At 51.8% G+C, this 14,069-nt stretch overlaps 1 protein-coding gene across 1 annotated transcript; it reads right to left on the bottom strand.

The window, feature by feature from the left end:
* Positions 1–1,288: 1,288 nt before the first annotated feature.
* Positions 1,289–13,473, bottom strand: LOC129200877 (electroneutral sodium bicarbonate exchanger 1-like). Its single transcript, XM_054812125.1, has 23 exons — positions 13,299–13,473; positions 12,854–12,982; positions 12,250–12,385; positions 11,880–12,040; positions 11,256–11,387; positions 10,973–11,082; positions 10,695–10,852; positions 10,249–10,336; positions 9,621–9,767; positions 9,346–9,437; positions 8,669–8,843; positions 8,402–8,535; positions 7,482–7,727; positions 7,270–7,375; positions 6,196–6,357; positions 5,365–5,478; positions 4,880–5,041; positions 4,033–4,284; positions 3,236–3,304; positions 2,578–2,751; positions 2,341–2,478; positions 1,872–1,969; positions 1,289–1,376 (listed from the first exon to the last, which is right to left on the bottom strand). The coding sequence occupies exons 1-23, from the start codon at positions 13,471–13,473 to the stop codon at positions 1,289–1,291; spliced, it is 3,246 nt and encodes a 1,081-aa protein (XP_054668100.1).
* Positions 13,474–14,069: the final 596 nt, after the last annotated feature.

The raw sequence follows: 14,069 nt of genomic DNA, 5'->3' as shown, positions 1-14,069 counted from the left end.
AGGGAGAGGGAGGAGGAGAAGGCAGCTTCCCGCTTTCCTCCCAGCTCGTCCCACCCTGCGAGAGAAAAGACTTTGCAAGGACAGGGCTGAAAAAAGAAAAAACAAAACAACCAACCCCTAGAGTCCCAGGGAGGTAAAAGGAAGGAAAGCGGAGGAACAACGGGGGGGGGCAGCCCAGGGACGCAGAGCCCCAGGTCTCACCTGGCCTTTCCCAAAACCATACGCTGTATTCAAAGTATTCGATTTTAAGTGGTCCCTTATATTCGGTTTACGGCCAGGGGACAAGAAAGGGGCATTTCTGCATTTTGCAGCTTCCAGGCTGATGGCAGAGCCAAAGGAAAAGAAAATAAATACAATAAAAATAAAATTAAAATAAAATAAAAATAAAAAAAAATTAAAATAAAAGAAAAATAAAAGTCAAAAAGAAAATAAAAAGAAAATAAAAATGAAAATTAAAATAAAGTAAAATGCTGTAAAACTGGAGGGCAGGGAGCAAACGCTTTTCCTTCGCCTTAGCCCAACTGCTCGGACGCTCCTTAGGCTGCCCCGCCAGGCAGGACATCCCTCTCCTACCTGTAAGGGACGTAGGAGTGAACGAAAGCCTGGACCCCAAACCAGACCAAAAACCCGGCCGTGATAAAGAAGAAAACGGAGAAGGCGTCAAGTATAACAGAAAACTATTTGGAACATAAACATGAGTTTATATTTGGAAAAAAAAAGAGAAAGGAGAGGAGGAATTAGATATTAAAAAAATAGCACTGAATGATAAAGCGCTAGCAGTCCCTCTACCACTACGCAACTGCAACAAACACACGCACGTACACACGGAGGCTCAACAACACCGAACTCCCATTGACCGTGATGTGCACCTCAGTTTGCTGGTCTAGAGATACTGAATGCCTGAAGCACACCAAGGATAACTGAAGACGTCTGCATGGCTTTCATGGGAATCCTCCAACTGGAAAAAAAAAAAAGCAGTTTCTCCCCGTGTCCGCGTTGGCACATCCCTGAGTCACGTTCTCGCTCCTCTCCTTCAAAGTCAAGATTCCTAAACATGAAAACTGGGGAGGGGGAAGAATGAAAAAAAAAAAAAAGGGAGAGCATCATCAGTGGATGATGGGGTTTGAGCCCCGTTCGTGGGACCACCGCGGCAGAGAGGAGCTGGCTGGCGTGCCACCGTCCTCGCCGCTGCTCGTTTGCTCAGCATTGCCGGCCGAAGCACGGGAAAACCGTACGCGCGCGTCTCGTCACGCTCGCATGCGGTCCTTTACCTTTTTCCTCCCCAAATTCAGACTGTTTCTGTGTTCATAGGGAGAGTCTTCCACACAGTCGTTTTCGACATTTCATCCCAGATATTAATCTCGGAAGGATCGGTCCTGCAATAAATATTTTACATAGCAATCCGTGATTACGGGAACTGCTGCCGCCAAGTGCGTTAGCACCAGCAAGAGGACCAGGGGGGCCCAGGAACCAAAGCTCAGCGTAAGCACCGGAGGTTTTGCTGGATGAGGAGTTGCGGGAGGCAAGCCTGTAGAACAACAGCTCCAGGCAAAGGCTCTTGCTGGCGTTTAGCCCTGGAGCGGGCTCCTAAGCCACTGCTGCTACAGGTCGTGCCTACACCACCTCTTTCTTAAATATGAGGATCTCCTGCTACCCTAAAGTCACTGATGATGCAAGTTTTGGGGGTTAAATGGGAGTTGTGCAGCCGCTCTGCGCAGGGGCAGAGCCCCGCCATCGCCTCCGGCAGCCCTGCCCAGAAATTTGATTTTCCCGCCGAGCGGACCGCTTTACTGAGGGACGCTCGATAAAGACGGTGCCAAACACCTTCAAACGAATCTTGCCGGGGGTCCTGGCGCTTGGTGGCACTTTACCTGTCGCTGCTTTGCTGTGGGATATCCAAGTCGCTGGTCTTCCCCACTTTCAGTTGAACCCAATTTGCAGCAGCAGCTTCCATCACCTTCTGGGACTCCTGACGGAAAAGGGACAAATCAAGTTCTCGGTCTTTAATCAAAGCGGAGATAAACTCAGCACCCAGTAAAGACGTTGCACGCTGTCCTCTCCTCCTGACCTGCGGCAGCTTTAGCTATCAGTGCAGCAGGGTATAATAATAATAATAATAAATCTTTATTATAGGACTCATTTTTAAAATTATACCTCTAGTCAAGTGTTAAGCTCACTGCTAATTTAGGATAAAAGGTTACGATGTGTGATCCAGGCTATTAGGATCCGTTTCTGTTTAGTTCTGATCTTGCCCCGACATTTAAAGACGAGCTGTGGCAGAAAGAGGCAATCTCACAGCCCGAGGGAGACGCCCGGCCCCGAGCACCCAGCAAGCTTCACCTCTTCTTCTTCGGCTTCATTTTTGGCATCGTCCAACTTCTTCTGCTTGCTTTCTGGCATAAGGTCATCCAGAAAGCTGAGCTCTCGCTTCGAGAAGCAGAAATCCATCACTTTCCGGACAAAAACGAGAGCCAAAACCTTCACGAATAAGAGGGAAGGTGCAGCGAGGTCAGAGATGATGCCACAGCTCGCTCCGACGCTACAAACACCCCGACGCCGAGCAGCACCGGCTCTTACCATCATGGGGAAGATGATGGCGGCACGCGACACCTTGATGGCCCAGAGCAGGACGAGGCAGATCAGCTGGATCATGGTGAAGCAATGCACCTTTCGCAAGGGGACGTGCCGCAGGTAGATGAAATCCGGCTGGTGTTTCGCCGGCATCCCAAACAGCTTCAAGCGATCGAAGAACTGTAAAATAACAGTGAGAAGTTTCTGGCCCCGGGGAGACGCGGAGGGAGTGTTCAGGATCTCACTTGCAATGAGAAATCCTGGATCCCACCGCGTTCCTCTGCGAGCAGCACCCAATTTTCCCTCCGCTCCATCTATAAACCGGCTTGCCCGCGAGAGCTGCCCACCGAACTGCAATTATTCCCCGTTATTCTGTTCTCAGCGTTTCTCAGCACGCTGAATCCCCCAGCAAGGATTTCCACCAGCCACAGAAATCGCCTTCCCTTCGCGCTGAATTCCCCCATTTTCCCGTAACCTGCCCTGAACTTGCCCGGTCCTCCCGGCCCTATACACCTCCTGTGCCTCCTCCAATCTTTTTCTTACACAAAATATTTTGATCGCTTGCTTTCGGAGAGGGGTTTTTCCCCCCATGCCACTGCTTTTTTTACCTGCTTCTATAGAGATGAAATACCAGGGACCCAACACGCTGTAAAAGAGGCCGTACCTGAATTCCTCTGAGCGACGACACACCCATGTAGAGAAAGACGCCATAAAGCACAGGCATTGGTATAAACTCCAAAAATAAATACAGAAGTTAGTGCATTCTTGTTTTCAAATTGCATTTTCAGTATTACCGCTCTCTTCTACAGTCCCTGCCTAAAATTGCCTAAAGCCTTCCAGCTTCCACAGGGTTAGAGAGGTGTCGCATTTTAACCATCAGAGATTTTGTGCGTGCGAATGATTTAATGCTCTGCTTTAGGCTGAGCTTTTGAGTTACACTTCATCAGAATAATCCTGTTTTCCAGAAAGGTTGGAGGAAAATAGGTGATTTCGCCCATGCTACCATATGCCGCGTTCTGCGACGGTAGAAAAACATTTGTACGTGTTCTTGTGGCAACACGCAAGGAAGCCCACAGGGACGATTTCAGCGCGTTTAGCTACTGGGAACGGCTGTTCCGAGGCATCTGGGGGAACAAATTGCAACCGGTAACGTGCTGCCTGGTTGAAAGAGCAGAGGTACTGCTCTAAATACGCTTCATCGTAACCCATAAACACGGGTGGGCCTGAAAGACATCTGAAAATCCAAGCAGTTGGCTTGCTCGCTTGGCTCGAGCGTGCCAAACTGGGGTCTGAAGGGCTGGAAAGTGCAACCGAGGGTGGTTCCCACCACGGATCGAGCCCCAAGGTTTGGGATCACCTCCTCCTCTGCTCCACAGCTACTCAGGCCTGGAGAAAGGGGACTAGTTTTGCATAACCTCCAAAAAGCTCGCGGTTGTTGGGTGGTTTCCATTTTCCTCTTACCTTTAACACCGAAGTGAAGAAGAATGAGCAGCCCATGAGCACAAAGATCATCAAGCCAGTGACTCTCTGCTCTCGTATCCCCAGAAACTTGGGCTGTTCTCCTGGAGCTGAGCAGCCAGACTCTACTTTGAGGCTATTCACGTGGGTGATGGACAGGACGGTCGCAGCCACAAACCACGGCAGCCCCATCACGGAGCACACCCCCAGCATCACGGCCACCATGAAGAGGTCCAGGTGGTACCCGCATCCTTTCTGCGCGGAGCGAAACAAGAAACAGAGCATCTCACGGGACAAGAGCAAGGACAACGTCGCAAGTCAGACCCAAACAACCCTGTTTGAGCTCAAGTCGACGTCTTGAAAATTTAAAACACGAACTGGAAACAAATAAGGATGTATCCAGTCTTTGCGCAAGCACCTTGCATGACAATCCGGCAGCAGTTCAGACAAAGTGGATTTGGGGAGTTTGTATCTACTTCTCAACCAAAAAACCACCTTACTATTTTTCATTCATAAAGACATTTCTACCACTTGCGAGTAAGATATGACTCTCAGTTATGCCTGGCAGCACATCAAAATGATTCGTTCCCCAGCTGCTGCTGACATTTTAAAACAAAAGCGTGCTTCTACAACGCTCTAAGCTTAATATGCTCCTCCGAAAGATTGCTCATCTGAACTCCCCTGTTGTCGTTTGCTCCCTGTGTCATCATTAAGCCAGGAGACCATCTTGCCACGCTGCCTGACGTTGTTCCAAACCAATGCCTTCACAAGGCATTTGGAATTGGAGCTTCTCCCCGTACCTGCAGCCCAGAGCGGGTTGCGGATGGGGTTGTCTCCTGCAGCCCCTTACCTTCAGCCTGTGCTCCTTCCTGTTCACGATAAGAGCCGTGATCTGCTGGTCCATGAATATCAAGATGGTGCAAAGCAGAGCTGGGATGAGCGCAGCCACCACCGTCCACCAAGGGTTGGGTCCTATGGGGTTGATGAACCACCCGCGGTCGTCTCTGGTAGGCTGCAACAAAGCACACACATCAGCCTCGTCTCCCAGCCCAGCTACTTCACCGGCTTGGATTTTCCCCTCCATCCCCGTGTCACAGCATCTCCCAGCCCTGGTTTCACGTCACCCCGGGGCTCAGCAGTGCCAGCATCCTCTTTGCAAGCACCTGTAGCTATTTCTCCTGCAGGTACCTAGTTTTGGGGCTGTCTTCTCATTTCCAGGAGGAAACGATGCACTTGGAGGTGGAGGAGGAGATGGTCACACCACCAGCATCTCCTCCAGACTCAGCCCTGTCCTGCCCCGGTGAAACCCGCTCCGTGCCACAACACCCCCCCTACCTTGAACATATGGGGGATGTGGAGCTTCGGTGACGGGATCCCAGTCATGAAGTCAATGAGCACCATGATGACGATGGTGAGGAAAACAGCAAAGTCACTTATTGTGGACCGCACCTGGGGCAAGAAACCAGAGCTGAAAGGGGCATCGCAAAGGGGGCCGCAACATGAGATGGAAAAATGAGAGACATCAACAACATTAAGGCTGGTTAACAAAATCCCACCACTCTGAGGACATGCAGCCAAATCCCTTGGTTAGCTACTGTTGCTGTGCTTGTCTCTGTGAGAGCTGGTGTCAGACAATAAAAAAAAAAAGAGTTTAATTAGGTGGAAGAGGGTTGTTTGAATTCAAACCTTAAGTAAAAAAAATATTAAAAAATAAGGAAGCAGATGGCTGCCACTGCAGCCACGCTCACAGCTAAAATGGGAATAAGGCGCACTGAGGCATCGTATGTTCCTCAAAAGGAAGAAAAAGTGTCTTTTCCTATGGCAGCTCCTCATTTGAACCAACTTTCCCCTTGAGCATAATGCACAGAAGGTAAAAAAAAAAAAAAAAAAAAAGGCAAATAAACCCCCACAACTTTGGAAGACCTCTTTTCCCACTGCCTGAGCAAAATATCGCTCGGGGGCAGGTCGCGAGGCAGGTGGGAAACGCCGCGGTCGTTTAGCACTCATGGAAACGAGGGAGGGACATCCAAGCTGCTGGAGAGTTTGGCCTTCAAGGTCAATGTTTCCCAGCTTGACCAAGCGGTGGCAAATACCGCTTAGCGCTCCGGGAAAGCCATTTTGGGAAATGAGTGTGGAGACTGCTGCCGGCCACCATCTTCTACCTACTCTGGTTGGGAAGTAACGGCTGCTTTTAAACTTCTTCAATAAGCTCGACAGGACAAAGGTGGAGAAGAAGAGGATGCAGCACCAGAAGAGGACATTAGGCGCGTAGGGGCCGTTGCGTCCACAGGCAGGTCCGTGAAACTCTCCATGCAAATACCGACATTCCTGGAGAAACAGAGCGTCAGGACACAAAGGTAGTGCACGTGCGGCAAGGAAACCTGGGATAACTCGGGGCTTTTGAGGATCTTGGTCCAAGATCCATGACCTTGTAACTGCTGCTGCTGCTGCTGCTGCTGACGGAGATTTATATTGAATGAGCAGCAGCTGAACAAGTGACACATCGAACCGCACAGAGGAGAGCGGAGAGGCGAGATGTGATGGGACACCATATCACAGACCCATGGCACATCCTCCGCTCGAATGGCAGGCAACCGTGGCTGAAGAAGACGCCAAGAGGGGAAGGAAACACTGGAAGTTCTTGGGGATAGAGAAAGAGGGAGCAGGGAAGGAGGGCTAAGACAACCGCGGAAGGAAAGGAGAAGAGACGAATCGTCCCTTCCCAGCGAAGGGCTCCCAGGACACGGCCAAGAGGGGATGAAGATGTCCTGAAGAGCCTCCCATCCTATGCCTGGGCTTTGCTTCCAGCAACAGCAGCCCGAGAGGCTGCTCAGACGTGCAAATTTATGCATGGACCTACAGACAGTGCTGAGTAAGCAAGCAAGGACTGGAGTTCTTAGGAACCAATTAAGGAAGCTAAGGACTACCTTCAAGCAGGAACTTAAGTCCTCCAACTTCTACAAGAATCAAACCACCCACTTAACCTTGCTCCTGGTCAGAAAAATTGTCCTGCGACAGGGTCAAGGAGGACAGTTATTACCCACGATGTTGGGGGGACAAGGTGGACTCTCCTTCCCAGGACCAAGCGGGTTAAAACCACACGTTAGATTTAAAGAATGCCTTTGCAGAGCAGCACTAGCACAGTCTGAAGCCCCTCATCACCCGAAGGGCTCTGACTTTTGCAAAATGTGAACGCCCCTGGACCCCGCGGCCGCGGAAGTAGTGGCTTGGGGCACTTACAGTCACCGTGAGGTTTTCCCAGGCGATGCCAGACACGTTGATCTCGTTGCTCTCCCAGAAACGCAGGGTTGCGTTGCTGGGATGGCTTGGTGCCTCACACTTACAGCTGGGAGGAGAAAAGCCAAGACGAGGGTGAGGGAAAGGCAATGGAGGTGCAGCCCTGAGCTCCTGCCAAGGGGCAGCAGCCTTTTAGGAGGAAAAAAAAAACTCACTAGTAGACGGTGAGGAAGTCGAGCTTGCTGTGCATGTGCACAGGGTAGGTCTCTCGCAGGTGACTCAGCTTCTCCAGAGCCTCGTAGATGAAGATGATGCAGATGAGGGAGGCGAAGGCTTCTTCGGTGAAGCGGGTGATGTAGCACACCAAACAGCTGGCGTCGGTGGCCACCAGCACTATGCAGAAGAAGGCAGTCCACAGCCCGATGCAGGCCCGCAGAGAGAGATAGGAGAGCGCGTACTCCCTGGGAAACCAAAATCAAACAAAGGCTGGAAAGGCCAGGAAGAGGCGCCGAGCCGTGCCTTCCTTCGGGGAAAATCACGAGCAATTTAGGAGCACGTCAAGGCTGCAGATGGTAAATGCACTTTCCATGTCCTACTACAGACAGCCTTGGGGCTGCGGTGCAGGGTGCGGACCTGCAGGAGGAGAGGCCAATTATTTCATGATTGTTATTTAACAATTAGCTTGTGTTAAGGCCTTGGAGGCTAATTGAGGTCAGGGCCCTTTGTGGAAGGTGGTGTCCTCCCACATCACCCCCATGCCCTAACACCAAAACCCCGGCTGATTTTGCACCCAGTCACCTGCTACCAGCAAGCTGGGGCTGAAGAATAAATTGAATTGCAATCAGGGTGTCTCATCTCACATCAAAGTCATCACAACACAAGGATCCCCATCCTTATGGCTTCTCCTCTTCCTGCTTCATTTTAACCCTAAAAACCCCAAACAACCTCATCCATCCTTCAGAGACCAAGGGCTCTTGCACCATCACATACTAAAGCAGCAGCGTGCAACGTCTGCGACACAGAAAACAACTGAAATCTAACAACTCTCACTGAGAAAAAGTCGAGAAAAACATCTTTTCTCCACCACTGCCTCCTGAAGGCTCTCGCGGCACTCGGCCGCGGCAGCCGGCCTTACTTGCAGAATTTGTAGAGGATCTTTTCGAACACGAGGACGGGTCCAGTGCTGCCGAGGATGGTGAGAGGTTGGCCAGCAAAGAGGGAATACACCACGCCGGTCATGGATGCGCCCAGCAGTGACTCCATGGCACTCTGTCCAGGGAAGAGGCAGCAGCGAGGAAATAAATCAATGGGAAAAAGAAGAAAAAACCCAAAGCAAATTCACTGCAGCGAAGATTTTGCATGAGTTTTGCGCTCCCCCACGCCACCCAAGAGAGCTGCTCACGATGTGGCCGTCGGTCGCCTCCCCCAGCAGTCCCCCGAAGGTGATGACAGGGGACATGCAGGCACAGAAGAGGAAGAGGAAGGACGCCAGACACTGCAGGCTCAGACCATCCCGAAAGTCGCTCCAGAACCACGGGGCTTTGCGCTTCACGTCCAGGATCAAACCTCCAAAGTGCCTGGAGGAAGGAAAAACAAATAGACTGTTTCCCTGCAAGACCACACAGAGGGGGTTTTGCTGCAGAAGGACAAGCCCAAGCAGACAGTAACCTTCATTGCTAACCAGCAGCAGTCTCCTTCGGCCGTTTTATACCCGGCAGAAACCAAGCAAGCACAAAAAACCCCTCCAACAAAAAGAAAAAGGACCAAACCTGAAAGCCCATCCCCTCTTACTGCAACTGTCCCTTGCTTGGAGAAGCAGCAGAGCTCTCCCTGGAGGTATTTACACAGCTGCTTCCACCCCAAATCAAGAAAATCTGTCTGCAGTGGTGCTGTGGCTGAGCCCAGCTGCCCAGATCTCACCTGCCCAGCCCAGGGGACCGAGCTGGTAATGTGAAGCCCCTTCACTGAACCAACTAACCCCAGAAAACTGCTACAAGGGAAGGTGCACGCTCCGATTCTAGAGGCAAAGAGAAAAAAAAAAAACAAACAACAAACCCCACAAACTATTAAAGCTCACACCTTCCCGTGCGCTCCAGTTCAGGACCACTGTGTTTCTCTGGCTTGCTGTGAGAAGCACTGTCATCGAGAGCTCCTGGCATCTTCCTTTTTCCCTGTTAAAAAGGAAATAAGCCAAAGCTATGGATTCGTAACCACTGGCTTGTTGGGCTTCTGGTCTGGGTATGTGACTGCGTCAAACTGGGACCTGGTGAATCTGGGTCCCAGAACAGCATCCCCGGCCGGCCGGCCGCTGGCCTGCCCGTCCCCCTCGCGCCTCCCTCCGCCGCAGCACCCACCTGCGAAGGGACGTTTTTCGGGGGCTCGATTCGGATCGATGGATCCCATTCTCCTGGCGGCAAGACCGTGACCTGATCCAGAAACTCGTCGATGCCGGCCACGAGGTCAGCCCGGTTCTTGGCTTTATAGGCAACGTCACGGAAAACCTGCCGACAGGAGACAACCTGCTCAGAGGACAACCCATCTCCGATGTCCTAAGCACTACAGTAAGCTCCTGGCTAAATGCAAGATCATTTTCCCCAAATTTCCTGCTTGTAATGGCAGGAAATATTCCCCCAAATGGAAAAATCTGTCCATCACGGTACTTGTAATCATCTCCTCCACGAGGTCCCCATCCCTCATGGCACACCATACCCTTTTGCTCAAAGCGGGGAAGTTTCACTGGCCCTGGCAACGCCACCACTGGGGACAGGGTGCTGGGGACCCCGGGGAGGTGCAGGATGCACACCGGGTGGGATTTCAACCTCCAAGAGGTGGGGTGATACAAATCCGTGCGTTTGCTTCGGCGTGTGAACGAGGGGTGGGCTATCTGGAGAGCTGTGGGCAGTTGGGAAGCAAATCCTCTTCCTCACTACTGCAGAGAGCTGAAGAAAACCAAAAATGACCCGGAATTCTCTCTTCTCGCACCTCATCCGTCATGATAGTAGCCATGGACCTGCCGATCTCATGGTACTGATGGGCTTTGCCTTCTGGTCCAAGCAAAACAAACAGGAACCTGGGCAAGAAAAACACAATGAGCGAGAAGAACGTGTCCTTGCTCAAAGGACACCCAAGGAAATCCCTGGGAGCCCCCAGCCCCGAGCGCAGCTCCAGAGGGGACACGTAGGCTCACCGACTCCGCCAGGAATTTGAAATTCACCAAAACCGATGGCAAATTTAATTTTTGGGCCAATTTTCATTAAAATTGGCCAAGGGGTTTGAAAGACACAGCAGGGAAGGGATGCGAGTGGGAGAAATGTCCTCGCTCCCCCTGCCCTTGTTCCCTTGGGACGCCAAACTGATGCATGCACCTTGATGTTCTTTTGTTGGGTGGGGGTTTTTTGAAATAAAATCTTTGTGCTTCTCGTTCAGACCTTGTTGGGATGGGAACTTCCGTCATGCCCGAGAGGAGGACAGCCGGGGTCAGGCGGACAAATGCCACGATGGGCTGGCGAAGGAAATCCAGCTCTCCTACGAGCACGTTGGATGCTTCAGCCCCGGTGGGAATTTTCTTCATGAAATGCAGCTGCGCCTAGGCACAACAAGCGATTTTCAGGCAAATACCCCAAAAGCAAAGCCCTCAGCACTCTGCAGCCAAATTTGCAAGACCAAATCTGGCCCTAAAGGCATAAGATAGCTACGAGCGTCTCACCTTGCTTAAGTCCATCGTGTTGCTCTCGTGGTTCACCCCATTTTTAGCTTCTGCAGTGGTAGGACAAGGATGCGGGGTGAGTGTTTGGGCTGGTAGGAAAAAGAAAGACACTCAGAAAGACGGACAAGGAGCAATTGGGATGCTTCTCCTCTGCCAGGACAAGTCGAATGGGACCAGAGCCCTGCAGGAACCCTCACCTGGTGCCAAACCCTGCAGGAACCCTCACCTGGCTTGTCAAGGAGGTGCAGGTCTGACTGCTTCTTGCTCACATCAGCAAACGAGCGGACAATGGGAAGAAGGTTGTTTCTTTTCTTCTCATTCTGATGGTGATGCTTCTTCAGTAGGACTTCTCGAACTTTTGCCCGCACATGCTCGTCAAACTCCGTGGACTGGTCTTGCGGGCCCAGGATCATATCTGGGGATGGCAAAGGGAAACGAAGCCATCAGAGCAGAAACCCCCCCAGGTCCCAAGCCCCGAAGCCCCCGGGGGAAGGCTGTGCCACGCAGGATCCCCTGACACAGGCCCAGCCTTGCTTAGCAAGACATTTTAATACAGTTCAGCCTTTGCAGCGAAAGCAAGAAGTTTCTTTTGCTAAAAAACACGAGCAAAGTGCTTATTCATCACTCTGCTAAGATAATTATTTCCCATTCGAAATAATGCAATTTTCTTGCCCCGTCTGGCCTTTCTGTCTGACTCTACACATTCAAAAAAAAAAAAATGGAAAAAACACACCAGAAAAAGCTGGTGTGACTGTTGCACGCCCAGCCTGCATCCAAAACCAACTTAAAAACACAGCGGGGTTTCTGGAAAAGGACGCGCCGTTGGGGCAGGGTTTGATTCGGGAGCGGAGGGCACCGCGGCAAACCGAGCTCGGCCGTTCCCGCAGAGACGCGCCGCGCGCGGTACCTGCAATCTCTTCGATGCTGTTGGCACAAATGTCCAGCAGCACCGTCCCGTTGATGATGCAACTCCTCAGCTCAGAGAGGCTGTGCAAGGACAGCGTGGCCACGTAGGGCTTGCTCCAGCGCTCGCCGCCGTCTTCCACGTCCTCCTCAAACTTCAGCCACCTGCGGACATCAGGCGCGATCAGCCCCATTGCGAGGAAACGGCCTCAGCTCCGCAACCCCTTTAACAGAGCTACAGGGCGGCGAGAGAAGGCTCCTCGCATCGGCACCTGCAAAAGCTTTGCCAAAGTCCCGGAGAGCGGAAAGCAGAGCCCGCGGGTGCTGCCGGCGAGGGGACTCCTCTCCCACCGCGGCCGGCAGCGGGGATTTACCTTGCCGTTTCCTTCCACTCGGCATCTTCACCCTCTTTCACGCAGATCTCATCCAGCTCGGTGAACAAGTCATGGGGAACGTGCTGCTCGTCCTCCTCGGTCCCGAGGATGAACTGCACTCGCTGGGACGGAGTGTCTGGGGGCAGAAGGCAAAGCCCCGTCCCGTTACCGTGCCCGAATACGGCCCGTCACGCTCATAGGCAAAGCGGGCATCGATCGGCACCATAAACATCGGGCTGGCCCCTCTGCCCTGGCTCTGTCCAGGCTTGCACAGAGCCCCAGAGAAGGAGAAGCATCTAATCCACCTCTGCATAAGCATGGGCACCTTCCCTTCCCCACAGTTCCATTTTTAAAGCCAGGATCCCTCTGAGGAAGGCGAGCCTAAATCCTTTATGCATTTAACTGTCTTAAAAAAAAATAAAAAAAAAAAAAAAAAAGAGAAGAAAGAGGAAAGTTTGGGAAAAGAGAGAGGGTCCTGCTAAATGATGCCGCTTTCCCTCGGAGGAACAGCAAGCCACTCAAACCGGCACGGGGACCTGCTTGCAGAAGACCCCAGCACCCACGTAGCCCCGAGGAGTTCAGTGAACGCTGCGGCGGGACTTACAGTGGTAGCCCTGCTCCGTCGGGGCAGAGTCCTTCTCCCGTTCCCGATGCTTCTGGCTGTGGGGACGGTGATGCCGGTGGCTTTGCCTCACCAGCGGCATCCGCACGCCCACGTACAGGGTCCGGTGGCCTGCAAAAAAGCGGCGTTTGCATCGTTCTCGATACCGCGGAGACGCTTGACGCAGATGCTGCAATTAAATCAGTGCAGCCACCCCAGGAGGAAACACCAACTTCTCTTAATTTTCTTTTAACTGGATCCCTGAACGTCACAGACCTGCCCTTTTTTCCCAAGCCTATTTTACTCAAACTTTGCAACGAGAGAGCAACAACAAGTGATGGTTCCCGATCATCTAAAATGCCAAGCAAGGGACGTCGCAGGGACTTTGTGCGACGGGAAAAGGCGCTGGGCTGGCGGCTCCTCTACCGGGATCTCAGCAGAGACTCACCTTCCAACTCCTCCTTCTCATAGTGAATATTGACGACGTTGCTCGTTCTTCCTTGGTCAATCACTGCCTCTTCGTCATCTCCCTGTTTAGAAAGGAGAAGGGAAAAGTTGCGCAGAGCTCCCTTACGTCCTCCCGGCCATCGTCCACCCCCGCGTCCACCCAAATCCACGAGCATCACGCCTCCGCGTGCCTCCTCCTCCAGGCACAGCCCTAAAAGCACGGACTTGGAGGAGGTTTCTCTTCCCATAACCCAATAAAACAGCCCGTAGCATCGTTCAAACACAAAAAAAAACCCAAAAAACCCCTCCGAGATTGCACCCAGTTGCTCGATTTCTGAAACCGAAGTTTGAAGAAGAGCAAAACACCAAGAAAACTTGGGGAACTGTCAGGGCTGTTGGACGAAATTCAAGAAGCAAGAGCTACACCGGGCACTGGGAAACAGCCCAAAAGAACCAAACCCATAATTTAAAATAAAACTTCAAACGCTGCGCTGGCAGATGCTGCCCGTTGTACTAATGATGATGCATTAATCAAAAAGACTTAATTAAAAAAAAAAAAACAACAAACCCAAAGCCAGAGAATAAATAACTTGTTACGATTTAAGCTGCAAACACTAACGTGAAATCTGCTTTTTATCCCCCAAATTCCTGCTTCGACTGAACAGCATCACCTGCCACCGCGCAGCAGCGATGCTCAGGAAAGGCACCAGTTAATTTAACGAACAAGAGGAAGAAACGCTCCTGTCTGGAAACGAGTTTGCTGGTCCCCGAG

The sequence above is a fragment of the Grus americana genome, unplaced genomic scaffold, assembly GCF_028858705.1.
Source record: "Grus americana isolate bGruAme1 unplaced genomic scaffold, bGruAme1.mat scaffold_618, whole genome shotgun sequence".
Taxonomy (NCBI): domain Eukaryota; kingdom Metazoa; phylum Chordata; class Aves; order Gruiformes; family Gruidae; genus Grus; species Grus americana.
Note: the sequence above shows the minus strand (reverse complement) of the source record. Positions and strands in the feature narration are given on the sequence as shown.